This window comes from Engraulis encrasicolus, chromosome 23 (assembly GCF_034702125.1).
Source record: "Engraulis encrasicolus isolate BLACKSEA-1 chromosome 23, IST_EnEncr_1.0, whole genome shotgun sequence".
Taxonomy (NCBI): domain Eukaryota; kingdom Metazoa; phylum Chordata; class Actinopteri; order Clupeiformes; family Engraulidae; genus Engraulis; species Engraulis encrasicolus.
Window position 1 is genome coordinate 15,833,638 of NC_085879.1, and position 22,903 is coordinate 15,856,540.

The window sequence follows — 22,903 nt, forward strand, 5'->3', positions numbered from 1 at the left end:
CAAGAACCTCACCCGCCACCAGGCCCTGTAATTATAACATTGTCAGGCCTGGATGGCTGCAGAAAAGCTACGACAGTCTTGTCTTGAAGGAACATAAATCAGGAAACTCCCATGACTTCCAAAGTATTGTTTGTCAGTAGACTTTTTTTTCTCTTTTTAACATTTACAGAATTTAGAATTTTAAAGGCATGAGAAAACTGACATTCCATGGCACTAACATTCCATGCATACTGTGTTCCCTTTGCAGGGTTGTTATTTACATTTGTTTGTGTTTTGTTTTTTCATGCGCTTTTCTAGAATGTGCAGCACACACAATAATACAGAATGCAGGTAAAAGGAATATTGTAAACAAAGGAAAATGAAGACAATTGTAAAAACTATTTGGCAATATACAGTACTCAACATTATGACAGGTCATATACAGTAGGCCTATACTGTTTCAGGAAGCACTTTGAGTGCAAGATGTATGTACACGATTTAGATTGATATTAGATAAAAATGGAAAATTTTAAAAATCTTTGTATTAAGAATACTGTTTATTTTCTGGAAGACACACACACACACACACACACACACACACACACACACACACACACACACACACACACACACACACACACACACACACACACACACTCACACACACTAATGCACGCACTCAGGCACACAATATTTTGGTATGCTCTAAAAATAAAATCTAAGCAACTTAAGCCGAGGTGAGCTTGAAGTACCCCATAAATAAAGGCTCTTTTACGCATAAACTTTTGGTTTTGGATGATCTCAGTGCAGTGCGTTATTAAATGTGGAAAACAGAACTTCACTCATGCATCTAATACGCACCTTCTAATCAGAGCAGCTGCAAAGGCTGGGCTTGGTTCTTCTCTCAAACCTTATGTCCGGTGCTTTAGAGCATATTTCCCAAACTTTTTTTTTCTGCGGATCCACATTTCAAGTCTCAAACCTTTGTGACCCAAGTCAAAAGGCATTATTCCTAAATAAAAAAATAAAGGTAGGGACTTATTAGTTTTATTGGGACTATATTATTTTTTATTGTCAAATCCATACTGTTGTTAGTATTACCTGCTCAAGTTTTAAACAAGACTAAGCTAATAAATGGTAGTTCAGAAGTTGCAGCTATATCCTGAGGTTTGATGCAGAGAGCTTGAATGACTGTGAACTAGGGGCCCATGTGAGACCAAAACAAACGTGACCTAAAATAAATCTTCCCCAAGCCCCTGTGTGGGTCCCGACCCAGTCTTTGGGAACCGACGCCTTTTGAAGCCACAGTTGTATCTCCTCAGCCAGTCTTTGTTAGACTAGACTCAGACCCTGGAGTATGGTGAAGCAGCAAACCTAGAATCATTTCTAAGTATGGGTCTCAGTTTGGCTTGCTTGGGTCTCTCCTTCGTTTGGTTTCGGAAAGTACTGCACGAGAACACAGGTGTGGGTGGACATTTTATTTCTTAAAAAAAAAAAATTGCAGGGACCGCTTGGCTATTGTGTGTCTGCTTCTGTTATCATGATGACCGTAGCCAAAGTACCAATGTGGAAGCTTTCAAAACACAATTTGGATTTTTATAATGGGCCATGGTCAGAAAGACTGAGGTTCTCGGAAACTTTAAGGTGTGCCAAAGCCCACGCTGGGGAGGTTACCTCCGATGACCTGCAGTTAAAAAATCACTTTCACCTTAAAGTTGCAGTTTGATTGGCCCTGTCCGAATGACTCCAACAGATAGGACACACTAACTGTTACGCTGGAGACCCAGGTTCAATTCCGGCCTGATGTCATTTCCCTATCTTCCCACTCTCCCAATCTCTCCTTCCGCTTTCCTGTCTCCTCTAGGGCTGTCCAAGACAGACACCTTCGACACCTTCCAACACCTTCGGCGTTGCTTCTAGTCAGGCCAAGAGCAATGTAAATATCGTTTCTGATCTCCAGAAAAATCGGGAACTCCACCCACTTTGTCAGAATCCAGTCAACTAGTAGCAAACGTAGTAGTAGGGCGGCGGGTCAACCATGCCGTTTGGGAAACGTTAATTGTTATGCTCTTGGTCAGACCAAGTCTCGAAGAGATTTGAAAGTCGATGATAATCAGGCTAGGGCTGTCCTGTCCGGTAAAGGCAAGGAAGGCTCAAAAACATATTGTCATTGGAAGATTTCCCTCCTCTTAAAAACAGTCAAGTGACAATATGAGCTCCACAGGCCTTGCTTTCGTGAGGTGTTTTTTTAGTTTATGTCTTTGAAAGCATAAGAAATACAAAATAATGTACTGTACAGTATGTCTCTGGTTACGTTAGGTATAGCTCAAGATGGCACATGAAAATGGTGGTTGGACACTGTTTGATGTAGGCCTACTATAATGAGTGCATTCCAATATGCAACCTTGCGTTCTCCACTTGTGGCACCACTTGCTTGTGGCCTCACGTTTTGCTGATGCCCCGCCTCCGTGGAGAAAACAATTGCGTTTCCTCGCTGTCATCCTAGCCACAACAACTTCTGTGGGACTATTCTTCATTTATTATCCAGTTTGCAAATGAGAAACGTATTACCTCCTGGTACGAGGCCACAAGTGCAAGTGGAGGATGCAAGGTCACATATTGGAACACACACGATGTGTTCAAACAAAAGATTCAAGGATGAAAGTAATAATGGAAAATCAAGGATAATATTTATGGAAATGGACAGCAACACAATTTTTGATCATGAAATCAAGATCTTACTCTTGCTGGATGAAAGTTCTGGCAGCAAAGTACATTCAGCGTCCTTTGCCCATCTATTTGCACACATTCATATTCTCTGTGGTTGACCTTGTCCTCTGTCGCCCTCCTTCAGACCAGACATCGGCACAGATTCAACAGCAGGATTGAGGGGGACACAAAAGCTTTTTTTGTGAATGTGAAGTGGTGTGTTTGTGTGTGTGTGTGGCTAGCTGATGACCACAACATTGTATGAGACTTCAGGAGAGAGGTTGAGAGTTGAGGGAGGTTTACTAAGGCAACCACTGCTGGCTAGCATACATCCCCCTCTTAGATCTCACTGCTGTCCAGGTCACAGCATCTCTGTAACAGACGTCATCCTGTGCATTCTTCCTAACTCAGTGTCAAACCTCACACTAAAACCTCACACTACAGACACGCTACCATGTGAACTAAAAAACAGACTTCTACCTAAGTTATAAACACAATTCTATGAGGCTTCGGCAGGGAGGTTTGCTAACGTCCCACACAGAGCACTGCTAGCTGCCATCCATTACATTCACCCTCCTGCACAGTGGTGGACAGTAACGAAGTAAATGTAATTCGTTACTGTAGGGTGACTTCAGGTAATTTGAGCCACGTTTTGGTAAATCGCTTGGGAAAATAACAAAATACCATCTATGCACTTTTAATGTGTATATATAATTAATAACTAATATATTTCATCATTATTTTGTGTTGGAATTATATTATAAAACATAATTATTTAGGCCCCACAAGTCTTGAAACCCTGGATGTGGCAACTTTTTTGGAAGGAGCCGCTTCAGCTAATTTGAGCCACCTTATCTGGTAATTTGAGCCGGTTAAATAAAAAAGGGAAAAAGTCAATAATTCATAATTCCTTTTCATACTAAATCACAATTCTGTACAGCCACATGTCTCTGGACAGTGTTCATCCTATTTTTTCACTTTTTCTGTCTCCTCTCTTTTCATCTGCATTCATTTCTTTTCACCTGTCATCTTCCTTAATTTTTCCTCCAAAAGTACACAAACATGAGCTAGCTACCGCTAAACAGCAGCAAACAGCAGCAAACTCCCATTGATTATAATGGTGGCTCAAATTAGCTGAACGTGGTGGCTCAAATTACCTTAACCCACTGAGCTAACAGTTGAAACACCATAAACATACTTTTTTTCCAAAAAGGGTAATAATATGCCACACTAACAAACATTAATATAGTGCATACCATCCACACAGAAAACATACTTTGTTTTTATGTGTATATCTACTGGTATATGTAAGTTATAATACTTATAATAATTTGGCTAACTTTAGCGTGCCATGCTAAATTCCATGCAACTTTCTGGTGCAGCCTTCATTGGAATAAGTATCCCGCCCACCATATCAATCAAAACTCAATAAAATCCCCTGTTACATGTAATGAACTGTTGTGGCAACAGATTCCCATACTTTGTAGTCATTGGGTCTCATTTCCAGAGGGGCTAGAACCCCAAAACCTTAAATGGCTCATTTTAGCTGATGGCTCAAATTACCTGAAGTCACCCTACTTAAGTAACATTTTCATACTTTCATACTTTACTCAAGTATTTTTATTTGGTAAGACTTTATACTTTTACTTCACTACATTTCAAAGCGAAATTTAGTACTTTCACTTCGTTACATTTACAGAAACACTCGTTCCTTACTCGTTCCTTTTTTTTAGGCGATACACGGCAGGTGAATTAATTCATTTTTAATGCCCTGATCAAATGAAATCTGAGATTGTGTGAAGGAAGTGAAACTGAATCCGATTGGCAGACTCAGAGATTCGCCATTGTGATTGGTTGTAATGTGTCACGTGACAACAAGCTCTACTGTACAGATTTAGTTTTAGAAGGAAAGCGAGCAGAGCAAGACCACTGATGTGCCCACTGTTGCGTCTTGCGAGACGAATTGAAATAAGAAGAAACGCCAACGGTACTTTCTAGTAACACGCGGAAAGCACAGCAAAACAATAAAGCAGGCGACAATAACGTTGTTAGAGTGTATTAATCTGCACGCCGTATTCGTTGTGTGAGGGGGGAGAGGTTTAGCTCGCAGGCTGCACTCGCCTGACCAGACGAAATTTGTCAGATAGGCTTCGCGTTTGAACTGAATAATCAGCGAATTGATACTTAATGTAGGCCCTACTGCTTATTTGACTTACTGTGTTATATCTGTGTTATGGCTTACAATAGAGTCACATAATTGCCGCTTTTGTAGCGTGTTGGTTTCTTGAGTCAAGTACACAGGATGCCTAAATGCTTATTCCAAACCATCCAGGCGCACAACTCCGTGAGCATTCTTTCCCCTCAATACATTGCAGTATTTTCTGAAGTAGTTGGGGATATCAATTAGTTAGGCCTACTTGTCTAATAGACTTCCCTGTCACCAAAAATGATTTGCTTCAACTTTATGGAAAAGAGGCTTGTGTAAAGGGTTTGTATCTTTACATGAGGATTGGCATGCCCACCATATGTTGCAAAGTGAGGCTACATGCAACATGTATCCTTGCAACATGTAGGCCTATCCTTTCCCTTAAGTCAGGGCTACAGTGGATATGTGGCAATACCACTAAAGTGAGATTGTAAAAAACAACAGTAACAAAGTAAAAAAAAAGTGGACTTTGGCTAAATATTGGCCCAGTGATGTGCACAGGCACAAAAGGCTTTTTCATGATCAGACAGATAAGTGTTCCAATTAAGTTGTATCAAGTAGGCTATTGCAAATCATTGGCATCTAGCAAATAGAGACCATTACAAGTAGGCCTATATGAAGATGTTCCTATCTTTAAAGGTTGCTTAGAATCACAAGAAGTCTGTTTGTCCATACATAGGCCTAAGCCAACCTTAACATAACCAAACACGACATAATAATAATAATAATAATAAGAAGAAGAAGAAGAAGAAGAAGAAGAAGAAGAAGAAGAAGAAGAGGTCTACCAAAACCATAATTATAACAAAAATTAAACATAAAGTACTTTATTGGCTACTCTAACTCCTTGCTGTCACAAATAAGTAGGCATATACTGGACTGTAGGCCTACGGCTGGGGGGTATTATAGTAGTTGTTCTAATAGGCATATAACCAATTTCAGCCTAATCATTCTTAATATTAATGGCCCTTTCATGTGTTCTTTTGGGCATGTTAGAGTCAGTATTAAATGTTTAGAGAGGTGAAAATGAACTTCTGATGCTATAACATCCATGGACTTACTCCACAGTGTTTCTTAGGCCTGTTATGGCCTAGTTCTAACATGTTGGTATAGCCTATGCAATTATTATTTATATGTAATTAGTTATGACCAAACTAGGCCTACAACACTTACATATTAAAATTGCACCAAAGGCTTCATTTTTAAGTTTTTACTTTTTACTTTTAGTACTTAAGTATTTTTGACGGCAGATACTTTTGTACTTCTACTCAAGTAAAAAAGTGAGGTGAATACTTTTACTTTTACTTGAGTAGTTTTCAATGCAAGGTAACTGTACTTTTACTCAAGTACATAACTGGTGTACTTCGTCCACCACTGCTCCTGCATCTCACTCCCATCCGTGTCACAGCACCATAGTAACTGCGGTCACACTGTCTAGTCCAGATATGGTATCAAACCTGTGACCCAGCCTGATCTCACAGAATACCCTGAAATCGACACAGACCCTTGGGACACGAAATCTGTGGCAGGCCCGTTGTCAAACCTGTGACCTCATGGTCCTTCTGTGGCTCTAACCGTAGACACTCGTCTGCTGCTCGGCTGACCCGGGTTCGAGTCTGGCCCGGGTCCTTTGCTGACCCTTTCCCGCCTCTCTCTCCCCTTTTGCTTCCTGTCTCGTTTTCCACTGTCCCGTCGCAATAAAGGTTACCCCCCCCCCAAAAAATATATTTTTAAAAACAACCCTGTGACCTCACAAACCTGTGACCTTATGCTTAAGATGCAGGCACACTACCAAGGTGGCTAAAAGCCAGACTTCTACTGTAAGTCGGTATCATAGCATCGCAACCCAGCCAGCCTCCTGTAGGGGTCAGACGCACTACCAAATGACCTAAAAAGCCATGCTTCTAGCTCAGTCAATAGTCAGTAGCACAAGGCAGTGGCATAATCATATGAGAGTTTGGTGGGGGAGGTTCACAAACGTCCTGTACACTGGGCTCTGCTAGTTGGCATCCGTCACATATACACATTCACACACTCCCAGTGGTTGGCCTTGACCTCCGTCACCCTCCTTCAGCCCAGATGTGGGCAGGCGTGATGACCACAACCACTAGCCAGCCCTACTGTACTGTACTGTCTGGCTGCTGGAATTTGACCTGCTTGGCTTACCAGGCCTTTCAGCTCCTGCTTCCGCTGAGAGGAGAGGCTGCCTGGCTGGCTGGCTGAACTCGGTCTGCATGGGTGGAGACAGTGCTATTCTTTGACCTGAGAGTGGAATGCAACAACAGGCCACAGCAGTGGCACAGGATTTTGTGCATGTATACTAAACGGTCAAGCGTGCCAGGGTGCCGGGAAGACGTCAGGTGGCGGACAAAGGGGTCAGTTGTCACGGGCCCAGAGAGACGGGCCCCCCCAGAATTGGGTTTTCATTATATGGCATGTATTGAGTCGGGGAGCCTTTCAGATGACTTTGTCCCGGGTCAGGCTGTAAAGCTGTATGGCTCACCCTACTGAAGTGGTGCTGCCTGTGGTAGTATGTCTCGGCATGCAGTGCTACAATGATTCTGTTTACGAATCAATGAAATGCAGCGCAATAAAAGAGAAGAAAGTCTTGGCAGTATTTTGTTTACTTGTTTACTTTTTGGTTGTGAAATTCTACACGTCTCTCTGCTCATTTGCGTGACGATGATGGTGGCTTATGGGACAAATGGGTTGGGAACATATCCTGTACTATGCCACTGTATTGTTTTACTGAATTACAAAGAACATACATTTTAATAGCCTGCACTATTCTTAATTAATAACATTTTAAATTAATTTTGTAAGTCGTAGTGGATGAAAGTGTTCTCTAAATGCAATGCAACGTAATGATTAAGTTGAGTTCATTAATGTTTAATCTGTTCACTTATTTGTCAGTCCCAGTGCCATACCAACTCAATTCAGCAGAATAATTTAAAGACTCTCTGTAGAAGAAAGAACTAAGAAATAAAAGACTTAAAGAAGAAGCCAATAAACACCACAGATCCAGTTGGTAACATTTTAAATCTGTTCACGAGTCATTTCGAGACAGCATTACGCACAACAGCATACGTCGTTCTCCTTGCTGCTGTGTGTAAGATCTATAATGGCATAACCTTTCAAGAGCACAATTAAAATATGTCCCTGCGCTCATAAGACATGCTAATGTATGCCAGGCAAATGGCTGCCATTTGTTTGACCCCATGCTCCAAGGACGAGAAGCATCCCTTCATCTCAGAGAGCTCGAGTGTGATCTACAGTGGTGGGTACTGTGCTCATCAGAATGCATTTGAAAGACAGTGACTTATTAAGAAACACTTTCATTACGTACATGCTCATATGATAAATACAAGTATATCGTCACAAAAATATCTAAAGAAAGGTTAGCCTATTTATCTTTAAAGTAATCGATCTACAACAGTGCTGGATAAGTGTGAGCGGGGGTGGGGTGGGTGCATCAAAACACATTTGGTGAGGTTGTGACACGTTTCATTTTCTCTGTGTTTGTAGGCCTAGGGGGGCCTAGGCCTCTGACATGTTATGACCTAGAATTATAGTATGTGAATACCATTAGGACTAGGCCTTTGTAAGTGACTTGAAGGATGCCTAGTGTGTTTAATGACGAGTCCACCTGGATTAATCCTACATTGATATAATTGAATATCAGCATTAGAAAATCCTTTTTTCCATAATCTTTCCCCCTACTGTATTCATACTTTGCATCTGGCATTCTGTCGACCAAGTTTCAAACACATAGGCCTACAGTAGGGTAGCCTACATCAATTTTCTATTTTTATAGAAACATCCTGAGCCTATGAAATATAGGCTCCTGTGGCTAAAATTGGTTGCATTCAGCTCCACGGGCTCCCTCTGTCTTTCCCCAGCTTGTCTCATTGATGACTTCCTGTAATAGCATTACACAAACAGGGAGCTGTCTGCTAGGAGTGATATTAATGCGCACCAACCCTTCCAAGTGTACTTTTCAGGGCGCTGGGCTTGGCGTTACCATGGTAACGCCACAGCGATGGGGAAAGAGTGGGAAGCAAAGGTGTTCAGCACTAGACTAGCCTTGCAGCCTATTCGGGGGTTAAGAAATCTGTGACATTCCCGTTAGCCACGCGAACACACAACACAAAATGCAATGCTCTTTTATTTCAATTAATTATTAGGGAAAAAAAAGAAAAAGAAAAAAAACTAAAACATAAACTCAACAACACCCCATCTTTACCAGGATTAAACAGGTGCAGAAAGAGAAACCATTGGAATCCTGTGGATTACGCACGGACGCACGCATTACGCACAAAAATAATTTAAAATTAATTTGTTACTCCATTTGACACTTTAAAATGCATACCTTACCTAATGCGTATTGACCTCTTATGTGATTTACTTGCCACAGGGGGAGCTGTTGTATCAACAGTGTGCATGCCTATCCTGCCTCCGTTTCAGTAAGCAATCTGCAATAGGCCTGTGCTTAGTTTAGCGGTCCGAACCCAGCGAGGTGACTACCATGCGAAATTACTTTGTCACCTTTGTCACAAAAAACACACAATAACATAAGTTGTCAATTTTATCCCACATCCCACGAAAACTTTCCGCAATTGATGAGGACCGTGAAAGCGCGGCTCCACGCCCTGGAAACAAGAAGAATTCTGTAAACCCCTGTACTCTACAGCGCGAGTGTGTGGGCGCGTGAGAGAACGCGTGCGTGTGTAATGTGCATGTAGACTCAATAGGGTAGCTGAGAGGAAGAGAGGGAGGGAGGGAGGGAGACAGAGAGAGAGAGAAGTAAGGGTTTCTTCTGGTGCACTTTGCAGTAAGTTGCAGGCGGCTGTTGCTGGCGTGGCGGTCGCTGGTCACGGGGAACTTCAACACGCTGGATCCCAAAGTCCGTCTCTGTTACCCGCGCAGTTCGGAGCTGCCATGGACCTTTCACCTGGATTTGCCATTTTAATAATGTTGCCGGTCTTTCTGCAAACGAGCGGTCTCTATATCTCCAGTAGCATAGGTATGTGAGACAGTTTATCAATTTACACTTTCAGACAGCGCTCTGAAGTCCGCCGGGCAAAAACCTTCTGTCCGACCCTCACCTCGCCTCTCCTGACAACCTTGTAGGCTGTTTTGTCCATCACCCAGGGTGTCAGCATCTCTGTCCGAATGTAGATGTATTTTTTTTAAAGAATTTCCAGCACTTTGCAATCGTGGGGTTTTCTGATCTGCTGTATCATCGGTTACTGTTTTGAAGTGTAGCCTACACCCCTCTCATCTCAGAGGAGATAAATACGGCTCAGCTGATATGGATCTAAAGGGAAAATGTGATAGGATTATTAACTTAACAAAACATGGAACAGTTACTGCACCATGACAACCTCACATCTTCCCTAGTCTTCCGGTCAGTTATTGATCTGTTGCATTAGGGAAAATTGCACGGTAGTAGGTTAGCCAAATGATTAATATTTCTGTGTCTTTGTCCTTGTCTGCGAGCAGTGTGTATCCGGAGTAGCCTACACAATCTTATAAGCCAACAGCAACCGCAAAAGGTTACAGATAACGATAGTGTGTTAAATTGCAGGTTGACTTAGGGTTTTCAACTGGCAAAGGAGCATGTCTATCTAAATTCTAGGTATATTTCTCTGTGGAAGCTACCTGAGTTTTAAATGATTCACCTGGTCGTCTTGTCATCTAAATAGAGAGTATCACTATATTTCATATTTCCCTGAGAAATAAGAAAGAACATCTGCTTACTATTCTTGCACTCATGGTGGGTGTCATCTCTTAGCAGGATTATATCTTAATTGAATTGCATTCAGCTTCAAAGAATTGTAGCCTAGGTTAGAGCGCACAGGCTATACAATTATTGTTGGCTAGCATAGCACCTGCAGATGTGCCACTGATAGGCTGTGTGTGTGTGTGTGTGTGTGTCTAACTAAAGATAATAACTGTTTTATGAGACCGTGTTTTATGATACATTGGACGGGCTCGTCATATTAACTTTAAAAGCATGAAGCAAGTAGCCTACGTGGTGGGAAGGTGTAGTTCAAAGATACATTTATCCAGGTCCCTTCCGCGGTTAGATCAATATCTGTATCAAAAGGCCATCTGGATAACAAGCACATAATGCAGTCTTGTGTGATGTGAATATATTCTTTCAGTGAAATATGGCTGGTTATATACCAGGTTAATGTGCCGTGAAAGGTGACAGGAGGTTGTTGATGTAGAAAGGTGTGAGCGAGCCCCTAACAGTAACGCACAAGAATGTTATGTTCACGCACGCGCAGGTGCTTTGCTGTGGTGTGTGTCTGAGTTGGACACTCGAATTGGAAGCCGTATCGAAAGAGTTCTTGGCAGCAGCTCAGAGGGGGGAGTGTGGTGACTGTGAGAATATGTTATTCACTGTGCAAGAAGTGCAATTATCACCCTGATCTATTTGGCTTATCTGTTGATTGGGAGCTGGCACCGGTTGTGGAAGAAAAGTCGAAGCGGCGCGCGCATCACACACACAGACACAGAACTTGTGCACACGCGGGCAACACGAGGGTCCAGGGTGGGGTTTTCGTATGGAAAACAGAGAAAAGAAAAATGTTTTACTTTACTTGGTGCACAGATGGAAGAGGGATTTAACCAATATTATTTTTGAACACACTCATTTATGGAAGATAGCTCAGTATTGTGTAGACTTTTTTTTTTTTAAACTTCCAATTGCAAAATATGGAGAGAGATGGGTAACTTAATGGACCTTTGTGTTTGCTTGTGTCCACGTGCTAAACATTGATAGAAATCAGGATTAACATGATGTGATTCAGGGATGCTCTTGCTCTAGGGATGCTTGTGTTTGTCAGTGTGTGCACGCACACATGCACACTTATCAGCAGTTTCTGAAGTTTTCCCTAATTTGCAAATACCTTCGTCAGAGAGTTTGGAGTTTATTAAATGAGATCAAAAGTTATTTCGATATAAGCATGCTGGTTAATCCAACATAACGGCACAGACAATGAAGGTCATCTCAGCTCTGAGTAAACACAAATGTTTTGGGAATACCCTGTTCCTCATACCGTTCTGTTGGGTACCTGAGAGTGCAATGCAGGTGTGGGTTAGTCAGGCCCATAGAGCACTCTGGCTTAGCCTGGCCTGGCTTTTTTTACCAAGCCTGATGGAACTTGGTTTGGCAAAACAAAAGAAAGCCCAATTGGGAAACTCTAACTCTCATTGTCATTGTGACACAGCACTCCACAGCGCGCAAGTGTTCACTGCACACTGCACACAAAGAAATTGCATTTATGCCTCACCCGTGCAAGGGGGCAGCCCCCAATGGCACCCCAAGGGAGCAGTGCGGCGGGATGGTACCATGCTCAGTCATGGAGGTGAGCACTGGTTAATTACTCCCCCCACCAACCTGGTTGGTCGGGAGTCAAACCGGCAACCTTTGGGCTACAAGTCTGATGCCCTTCTCCGAGGCCGGATCATCGCCTGTCTATCGAACACCACCCTTAGTGTGTTAAGTACAGAGGGAAAGCGGTTTGATTGTGTGATCATCAAAATGGTTGTGTGTGTGTGCTCTTACTGTTATGCCAACGAGCTCGACACAATGGTGTAGTTACCTGTTGTACTGTATGTTGGAGGCCTGGGTTTGAATCTTTCTTTACATGGTCCCATAACACAAGGTGCCGAAGTCTCCCATCTTTTCTTGAAGATAACATTCCAAAATTCCAAACATGGATTTTCTAAATTCCTATTGGAAAATGTCTGGAATTTTTCTTGGAATTCTTTTGGGAATTTCCCGCCCCTTCGCCACCCAATGCACTGTATGACCTCTTGTTGCTTCTCCCGACTCTCTGACCCCATTTTCTTTCTCCCAGATTCCCTCTAGTACAACCTTGTGGACCATGGTCTGGTGACGTCATTTTGACATGCCTTAGTCCTGTATTGTTTTGTTTCCATATGAAAATAATACACTATACTTTTTATATATACCAGCTATACCAAGCCCGGAACAAAATCAGCTAAAAGGGCCCCCTCCCAATATATATAATGCAAGGACCCAATTCTGGGCCACCTCTCTCCCTGGGCCCGGGACAACTGACCCCTTTGTCCCCCCTGTCCGCTTCCCTGTTCTTATGACCCCTTCTTGTTGGGCAGCCATGGCCTAGTGGTAAGGGAGTTGGTCAGTGAATCAGATGGCTACAGGTTCTACACCTTCATCCATGGTTAGTGCTGCTGACCAAGGGTCCTGCTCTGTAATAACTGTAAGACATGTTGGAAGAAAGCATCAGCTTAATGACATTAAATGTTCGTCTTTTTTCAGACCAGCCCCCTCCAACAGCTTGGGGAATATGGTTAACATGGTTACTTGACATAGTGATTTTACTCCTTTTATCATTTTACGGTTTTCCTATTCCTTTGCCACCCTTTCGTATAACCTTTTTTTTCAGTCCTTCTCTCTGACCCCTTTCTACTCCCTCCAGATTCCTTGCAGCACAAGCTTGGGGAATGGACTATGGACTGCTATCCGTTTAGCATGCCTTACATTGTCTTTTGTTTGCATATAACAACATTTTTTACATTTTATATCTTCTCGTGACTTCTTGTTTTGTCTCCTTTCTGCCATGTAAACTGCTTTCCTACCCATTTGCCAACCTCATGATCTTGTGTTGTCTCTTCTGTCTTCTTTCTCTCCAACCTTTTCCCCCTGCAGCATAAGATTGGGGACAACGGACTGGTGCTGTCTTTTTAGCATTGTTACTTTGACACAGGGACAGACTACTGCATACCGGGCCCTGCCCATGGGCCCAAGAGTCAAGAGGGTCCTGAAGTCCACGCCTCCTTTCCCATTTTTCATATTGCATTAAAATTGCACTTACAACTGAATGCTTACATTTTCTTGGGGGACACCCCCCCCCAAAAACCCCATCAACATAGACTCTCACGTCTGGCCTTGAACCTTCAGTTGTTTTTTTTTTAAACTAGCAACACCCATAGAGGGGTCCCTTTCTTCTTGTCTGGTCCAGGGGCCCATGGAATCATAATCCGTCCCTGCTTTCACATAGTGTTTTTTACTCCTTTAATCTCTTATGCAAACTATTTCCCTGTTGCTTTGCCACATTTGCCTTATAACCTCTTGTTTTGTCTGTCCTCCTCTCTCCCTTCTCTTACCCCCTGCAGATTCCCTGCAGCACAAGCTTGGGGACTATGGACTGGTGAGGCCCATGCTCACGGACGCGGAAGGCCGATTCCTCTCGCACGCCGTCTCAGTCGGCCAGGTGAGCGATCGGCAGTTCCGTAGGCGCTGGCGTAGAGAGGCGGGGTCATACGGTGACGGTGGCGATGACCCCCAGGACGATGACCCCCAGACGACCCGGGAACAACAACCACAACAACATGCGACCAGTGACAGCACCAGCAGCAACAGCAGCAGCACCAGCAGCGGAACCAGCAACAGCCATAGCACCAGCCACAGCAGCAGCAGTACTCTCCACGAGCGACTATACTACAATGTCACCATCTTCGGCCGGGAAATGCACCTTCGGTTGAGGCTCAACTCAAGACTGGTGGCCCCCGGAGCCAAGATGGAGTGGCATAGCAGCGCTGGAGAAGGAGGGAGGGAGGAGGGGAGGAGAGGAGGAGGAGGAGGGCAGCCGACGGGACATACGGTGTATTCGGAGCCCCTGTACACCGGCTGCCTGTACGTGGGGGAGGTCCTCGGCACGCACGGGGCTGCTGTGGCCATAAGCAACTGCGACGGCCTGGTGAGTGGATTTGCGAATAAGATAAGATAGTTGTCGGTTTCAGCACACACACATGCGGGCGCACGCGTGCACACACATAGATGCACGTGCGCGCGCACACACACACACACACACACACACACACACACACACACACACACACACACACACACACACACACACACACACACACACACACACACACACACACCTTGTCCTGACATTTAACCACTACACACACACACACACACACACACACACACACACACACACACACACACACACACACACACACACACACACACACACACACTCATCATCTCTCATCCCGACACTTTACTGCAACTCCTGAGCGCCTCAAAAACCCCAATAATATATTCAAGTGTTGGTGAAAATATCCAAAACGTAACTGAAGACCTTTTGAAAGTCTTTGCTCATAGTGAAAAGGTGAACGTGAAAGCCCACGTGGGAAACTCTTATTGTCATTGTGACACAGCACACAGTGCTCACTGCACACAGCTATAATTGCATTCATGCCTCAGCCATGCAAGGGGGCAGACCCAGGTGGTGGATGCTGTCTTACAGTAGCACAACTGCAGGGTCGGTGCTTTGGTTTGAGGCAGAAATAATTGCACGTTGTCTCATATTTTTGTGCATTTGTGCTGACATCCTGTAAGAGCAAGATGCGGTAGATTGCACAGGGAGCAGGACTTCTCAAGGCATACACCGTCTTAACTGACATTTACCTTTCTTTGACCTTTGTGTATTTTTGCCATTTGTGTCGGAGAATAATTTGAAGCCTGAAGCATATTTTCTCCATATCCACATGCAGTAGTTTGTGAAGCACTTCCTGAATACAGTATATGACTATTGTTGATAGTAGGTAACAACAGTTAATGGTGCAAACAGGCCATTGGCAAAACTTTTAAATAAAGTTAATGTCACTGTTAATGTCACTGTCTTGAACAGTGTTGCCAGATTGGGCGGTTTTCCGCACAATTGGGCTACTTAGGATGGCCGTGTGCGGGTATAAATGGCACTTGGGTGGGTGTTTTGGCTGATTTTTGGCCATAGAAATCAATAGAATTGGGCGAGATTGGTGCTTCCAGGCGGCGTTTGAGCATTTTTTGGGCTGGAAATCATCAGTATCATCTGACAACCCTGGTCTTGAATCTGATGTAAAGGGAGGCTGAAGCCATTCAGTGTTAGGTTTTCTTTTTTTTTGTAGTGGTCTAGGTTTTCTTCCATGGAGTTAAGTAGTGAAAAGCCACGCGCTTGAACGTCTTTGATGCTGAAGATGGCATAAGCCGAAATATTTGTCTGCCGTGCTTTCCCAAAGAACTGCCATAAAATGAATATAGGAGGGTGGCTTTTCACCTCTCAGTAAAATAATCTGGTTTCATGCATCCCAAGAGTTAAGCGCACCTGGGGTTGAGCACTTACGGTTCTCTTTAAAAAAAAGCCTGTAAGCCCATGGGGTCACATATCATACCATTAGGCTTGTTAAACAAGGTTAGTTGCTTGGGTTATCAGTCTGTGTATGAGGATTTGCAGTCATCGTTATCGTTAAGAGAGAATTCATGCTGCTCCTTTCCAGAGATACTGTATCGGAGGCACGGACTGAAGTAATGCTTTCTTTGAAATGATAATCATACCTTTTTTTCAGTGGTAAGCGGTCTCGTCTGTTCTAGCTTGTTGCATGCAGCGACTGCAGTTGACAGAGCTAATAAAAGGCACAGAGAGAGAGAGAGACACGTGGCCCACCTGTTCTTGTGTAATAATCGCACATATATTGTGTGCCTGTTAGACTCGCCATTTGTTTTTGGTGACATAACATTTTCACCGAGCCTTCAGCATGGTAGGGATGCGTTTGGTCTGTTAGTTGAAGCTGTCTTTCCTTCAGAGCTGGTAAGAGATGTCCCCACTCTTGTTTTTTTTGTGTGCCTTATCTACAATCGTCCAATGCATGTGCTTGCGTGTGTCTGTGCATACTGTATGTGCGTGTGTGTGTGTGTGTGTGTGTGTATGCGTGCGTGCATGCGTGCGTGCGTGCGTACGTGCGTACGTGCGTACGTGCGTACGTGCGTACGTGCGTGTGTGTGTGCAGTGCATGGATTTGTGTGTCTTTGTGTGTGTGTGTGTGTGTGTGTGTGTGTGTGTGCGTGTGTGTAGAGGGGTGTTAGGATCTGCAAGATGCTGTGTGAATGCAGCTCTGAAAGGGCCATCTGTATGAGTTGCTTTGTGTAAGATAGGGGAAGAGAACGTGTGTGTGCGTGTGTGCATGCTTTGTGCGTCTGTGTGTGTGTGTGTGTCTGTGCGTCTGTGCCTCTGTGTGTGTGTCTGAGAGAGAGAGAGAGAGAGAGAGAGAGAGAGAGAGAGAGAGAGAGAGAGAGAGAGAGAGAGAGAGAGAGAATGAGAGAGAGGGAGGGAGCAACTTTTCACCTGGAGGGTATGTTTGCAGGCCTAGTGGTGCTCTTGGAAAAAAACAAGATCAAAACACAAACTCTATTGATTTAATGAGATCGCTGATTTCATGTCACACTAGGGGTGAGGTCTCAATGGGCTGTTGTATGACATGTTTGTTTTTTACTTGAGAAACAAACAGATAGCAAAGAGACATCTCAATTTTTAAAGATCTGAATTTGATTGAGGATGGCAGCCATTAAGCATCTGAGATGGTTCTGAGCGCAAACATAAAGGCTGGGTGAAAGTACAGTGCACCAGACCTGTCATCACAAAACCATGGCAACATACGTAGACTGGTGCTGGTCAGTAGGGGTAAAATCTTAACATGTTTGTTTTTGTCATTTGTTTGTTGATTTTTATTTCAGTCACAAACAGACATCTCGACTTTTTTTCGGTCTTTAAAGATCAGAATGTACTTGAGTACACCACAAAACCATGGCAACATAGACTTGTGACGAGCATGTTAAACATCTGGTATTTTTTTTTGGTGGCCACTTTTTGTACCCAATGCATGAAAGCAGTCAAGGGGACTTCCCTCATCTGCCTTTTAGAGGGAAAATGCTTCAAGAAGAACAATTGTGCTTGGTTACAGTCCTATTGTAACACAATATGTAGTAAATAGTGGAAAGACTGCAGAACGGACAAGAAGTTGTTTTCCAGCAGTATAGTAGAGGGTGACTGGGCGTGGGTGATATTCCCAAAAATACCTTACAGTGTTGACTCTAACTGTCACACAAATCAAAAATGTACGGAGTGCATATTTTTTGTACTTATTTACTGTAAGTGAGGAAAATGTGTCTAGGGAGGCTCTGAGTCACCCAGGCTGGGTATCAGCTGTATGGCATTGGCAGTCATTGCTATTGTTACCCTTCCTATGGAAAGCATCCAAAAGATGTGCAGCAGATGCTATGAAGACTCGTTTTCACCCGTTAACGCAGAGCCAGTGTTATAACCTTACTGTCACCAAAATTGTAATGACCATCTCTTAATCTGTTATTTAAGGTTCAGCAATGTCATAGCAATGTTGTTATGGTGTAGTTGAGTGTTTTCTGCAGGGAGTGAATAGGCCGGTCGACGGTCCCATCTGCAGTAAGAGGCTGCCTCGATGCATCAATACTTGGTTTGCGTATACCGTAAACGTGACAGTCTTTTGAAACAAATTCCTGTCCCATCACGCCAAGTTCACGGGGGTTAACACAGTTTACAGGTGGCCGCAAGGGGGGATAGCTCTACTCACCTCATGGCTAATCAGAGGCCTTGGGGCCGCTGATGAAAGGGCCGGGTGCAGATGGGAGGGCAGGTAGAAACACTCTCAAGGCACTCTTAACAGTTACAGTCGGATGACAAGAAGACAGACTACCGTCTCCCAGGACAGAGCCTTGGAGCCGAGGCGAGCAACGTGCACTACCATAGGTGTGTTGTCGCCACTGAGCTGTTGTTCATGGCAATATGCAAAAATCTGCTTTTGTCTTGCCTGTCTGACAGAAAGACAGGTTCAATTCCTAGGAGTGTGGCTGCAGCGTTTAACTCCAGGGTCATAACCTTGAAGAAGACTTTCCTGGCGGTCTTCCTTTTTTGTCTTTTTTTTTTTGGTCATGGAACTCAGTGGTTATAGGTCCCAGACCTGCCATTTGTGGTCTGCTGGGAAGACAGTCATAGCCTATTAAACTAGACCAATCCAAGTGGCAGGAAACATTTTTTTGGCCAGGTGGTTTGGTCTGGGACAGCGCCATAGGGGAAATTAGCGCTGAAATCTGTTCTCCAAGCCGATTGCAACGCTCTATTTGTGTGTCAATGGCTTTTTTTTACAGTTTGAATCTGGGTTGCCAGTCATTGGGGAAGTCTTAGTACAATGACAACACAACCTTCATCTTTGCCATTGGTGCAGTGCCAGACTAATAATCTGATGTTATAGTCCGTCTTATTCATGCGTGCATGCAGAGGGTCTGGAACAGCCGAATTGAGAGACGATGAGTGGTGGGAGGGGTGAAATTTGAAATGCCGGCCCTGCCGTGGCTCAAGCGGTAGGGCACTGCGTTGCTGTGCTGGGGAGGACCCGGGTTCGATTCCCGACCTGAGGTCATTTCCCGATCCTCCCCATCTCTCTCTCCTATTCGTGTCCCGTTCCACTCTTCACTATCCTGTTTGAATATAGGTGAAAATAAATATGTATTTAAGATTGGAAATGCCTATCTTATTCTACCCAATCAATAACATTCTGTCCCTCCTCTGTTCCTCCCCTATTCACTGATTAGCTGGTTGTCTGGTAACAAGACCAAATATCTCTTAGAACACCTGGCAGAGATGTAACATTGAAGGACTTTTTTTTTTGAAGCGCTTATGTCTGGCATAGACCCCTTGAGGGGGACACCCAACAAGTGACATTATTCTGCAACAGAACAAAGACAGAGAGACAACAACAATATAAGTTGCACTAAATCTGGCTAAAGAAAGACCCATTTTCCCTCCCACTACGCCACCACAGCCAGTAAAGCTGGAAGTCACACAGCTCTCTGAAGTACACATGAATGCAGTTGAAAGAAAGTATAGATTGACTCACCTGGTGCAGCAATTCATCTTAAGCTGGCTTCTCATTGTCAAATTTTGATACTATCTAGTTTTTTCTTTCTCTTTGGTGGACACAAACTGAAATTGGAGCCTTTAGGACAACAGGGTCAGGCTGTTGCCATTGCTTTTATTATGAAGAGGAGTAGAGTGGCCAAAGGACAAAATATAATGTTGTCTCTGCCTTTGTTTTGCTGCAGAATAAAGCCACTTTTTGAGTTTCACCCCTCAAGGGGCGTATGCATGCACATACTGTATGGCTGGTCTGAAGATTGTTCAGTCAAGTGTACATGTGGGATATTTGTTTTTTGAAAATACTTTTTTGGGGTTTTGCCTTTATTCGACAGGAGGTAATAACAGGAAGCGAGTGTGGAGAGAGAGATGGGGAGGTCGGGAATCGAACCCAGGTCGACCGCGTAGTAGACGAGTAGGGCCACGGTAGGGCCCGGGATATTTGTTTTATTATGCTGCTGGACACTGTCATTTCCTTTGGCATAATTGACTTATCTCTACTGTACTGCACTCTGCCTCCTACTGAGGTGTGTCAACACCACACCTGTTTCAGTCAGTTATCAGCACTGTTTGGCAGCGCAGACTGAATTCCCTGCATTGCATTTTGCTCCTTGAGTTCTTGCGCTTATTTGAATGGATGCTCTCTAAGTGTGTGGAAAAATCCATGAATGACCAGGTCTTATTCATCACACGGTTCTGAAATAAATAGCAGAACAGCACTGAGTCAGTCAAACGCGTCTAAGACATTTAAAGAGATTATCTGTTGAAGGTCAGAGTATTAAGTAGTCAAACTTTGGGATATATCAGTCAAGCAACTAAATTATGTATGTTATTGCCTTGGCTCTGTCACTCACATATTTTGCAAGGTGGTTGTTGCTTTGGGTGGCGCACTAAACCAGTTCCGCAAATGCATTTCGTGCATCAAATTTCAGATGATCTAATGCACTCAACAAAATGAAAAAAAAAGTTTTGAGTGTTATTTCCACAGGGAAATTCTTATTTTTATTTCTGTCGTCTGGGAAAAGGACTGTCGCACAACTTAGCATCTAACTTAGCATTCTATGGGGTTTCTCCCCCTGGCAGTTGCTTGCATTTTTGTTTGTTTGTTTGTTTGTTTATTTATTTGTTTATTTATTTATTTGGGCTTTGCGCCTTTATTATTTGACAGGACAGTGGAGAACAGCCAGGAAATGGCTGGGAGAGAGAGATTGGGAAATGACCCGGCCGGGAATTGAACCCGGGTTGCCCACAGTCCAGTGCCCAGGCAACATGATCTCCAAAAATTCCGTGCTCCTGGACACGGATGTTAAGGACACAAAATCCGTGTCCAGGAGCACGGATTTTGCCAAAATTCCGTGCTCCTGGACACGGAATTGTTTTCCGTGCTCCTGGACACGGAATTGTTTGAAGTGCTTTCTATAGGCTATTTCCACAGTCTTGTGTTTTCTCAGGATTTTTCTAATTTCAAAATATTTTGTCTCAAAAAAAACATTTCTTACTGACAGGTTAGGGTTAGGGATTGTTTTGGTCTGGGCACAGCTAGTTTTCTTTCATTCATTATATGAGTTTGATAGCCTAGCAACCAACTGGAAAAGGTATTTCTCAAAAATATGTCTTTAATGACAGGTTAAGGTTAGGGAATGTTTTGGTCAGGGCACAACTTAAATTGCTATAGCATTATTTTGTTTAGGATTAGCATTTGGTATGTATTTTCTAATTAACACAGTTAACACAGTGCTGTGTTAATAGCCTATAGAAAGCACTTCCGTGTGCCCATCACGGAAAACAATTCCGTGTCCAGGAGCACGGAAAACAATTCCGTGTCCAGGAGCACGGAATTTTGGCAAAATCCGTGCTCCTGGACACGGATTTCGTGTCCTTAACATCCGTGTCCAGGGGCACGGAATTTTTGGAGATCAGGCTGGCCCAGCTGTTAGTTGTTTTTTTTTTTTTTTATTTGCATAGAAGTCAGAAATTTTACACAGTGCACATACAATATGAGAAATGGAAAGGAAATCAAAATACTTATTGCAATGAATCCACTGAAAACAATCAAAGAAAGTAGGTGCCATTAATACCCTAATTTGATATATTGACTTTATGTTTGTATTTTGCCTCTGTTCTCCAGTCCCAACATCCTTTTGCCATATTTTGATTTTGACTGTAGTACCACTTCTGGCCACCGCCCTACACACATACGCAGCTTCTTTACGGTATGACATAATAGGCCAGATGCTAGACCTGGGCCATCATGTTATGTCAACATATTCATGTCAAACACTTACGATACTGTCAGACCATGTTCTTTTTTTGGAACTTGTTTTCATTCAATCTGTGCAGTCATCTGTGCAGATCTTATTGTAATGTCAAAAAGTTGTATATATAACTGAGATTTTACACATCCACACATCTGCATTCACTCCTTCTCGTTTCTGTAATGTCATAGCAATGTTGTTATGATGTAGTCATTTTCAGCAAGTGAATAGGGTCACCGGCGACCCCAACTGCAGTAAGAGGCTACTTCATCTCATTGTTTGTAGCGTTTTTTAACAGTTAGGGGGCACATGTGCACTGCTAGTACTATAATCAAGTGACATTTCACATAATTGCATAGCACACTGTGCTCTTTCTGACCCCCGATGGCGATTGTTTGTAGACGTCGGAGACATCGGAGTCATTCAGTCAGTCAGTCATAGTCCAGTCGTCTACTATGGAATGAATGAAATGAATTAACACGTCACAACAACAGTCGCAGCTCCCATTACAATTACAGGTTTCCACCCCGCAGCCCAAGCTCTCGAAACACGCAATTACCCAATCAGGGAGCTATTACTGGCGAGTCAGTGGGCCACTTAGAGGGGCGGGATACGTCTCTCTCTCTCTCTCTCTCTCTCTCTCTCTCTCTCTCTCTCTCTCTCTCTCTCTCTCTCTCTCTCTCTCTCTCTCTCTCTCTCTCTCTCTCTCTGTCTCTGTCTATGTCTTTCTCTCTCTATGTCTCTCTCTCTCTATCCCTCCTGTCTCTCTATCTGTCTTTCATCCATCTTTCCCTCATCTCTCTCTCTCTCTCTCTCTCTCTCTCTCTCTCTCTCTCTCTCTCTCTCTCTCTCTCTCTCTCTCTCTACATCTATCTATCTACCTCTCGCTCTATTCCTCCTGTCTCTGTCTTATTTCCATCTTTCCCTTGTCTCTTTCTCTCTGTCTGTCTGTCTGTCTGTCTGTATGTCTCTCTCTC

At 43.5% G+C, this 22,903-nt stretch overlaps 1 protein-coding gene across 2 annotated transcripts in view; it reads left to right on the forward strand.

Moving 5' to 3' along the window:
* The first annotated feature begins 9,711 nt into the window (after positions 1 to 9,711).
* LOC134439660 (A disintegrin and metalloproteinase with thrombospondin motifs 2-like) overlaps positions 9,712 to 22,903 on the forward strand; it is a 228,877-nt gene continuing 215,685 nt past the window's right edge. For both annotated transcript variants that reach the window (XM_063189561.1, XM_063189562.1), the window contains exons 1-2: positions 9,712 to 9,914; positions 14,066 to 14,649. In XM_063189561.1, coding sequence (XP_063045631.1) covers positions 9,830 to 9,914; positions 14,066 to 14,649 — 669 coding nt within the window. In that variant the 5' untranslated portion in view covers positions 9,712 to 9,829. The remainder of the gene's footprint in view (positions 9,915 to 14,065; positions 14,650 to 22,903) is intronic.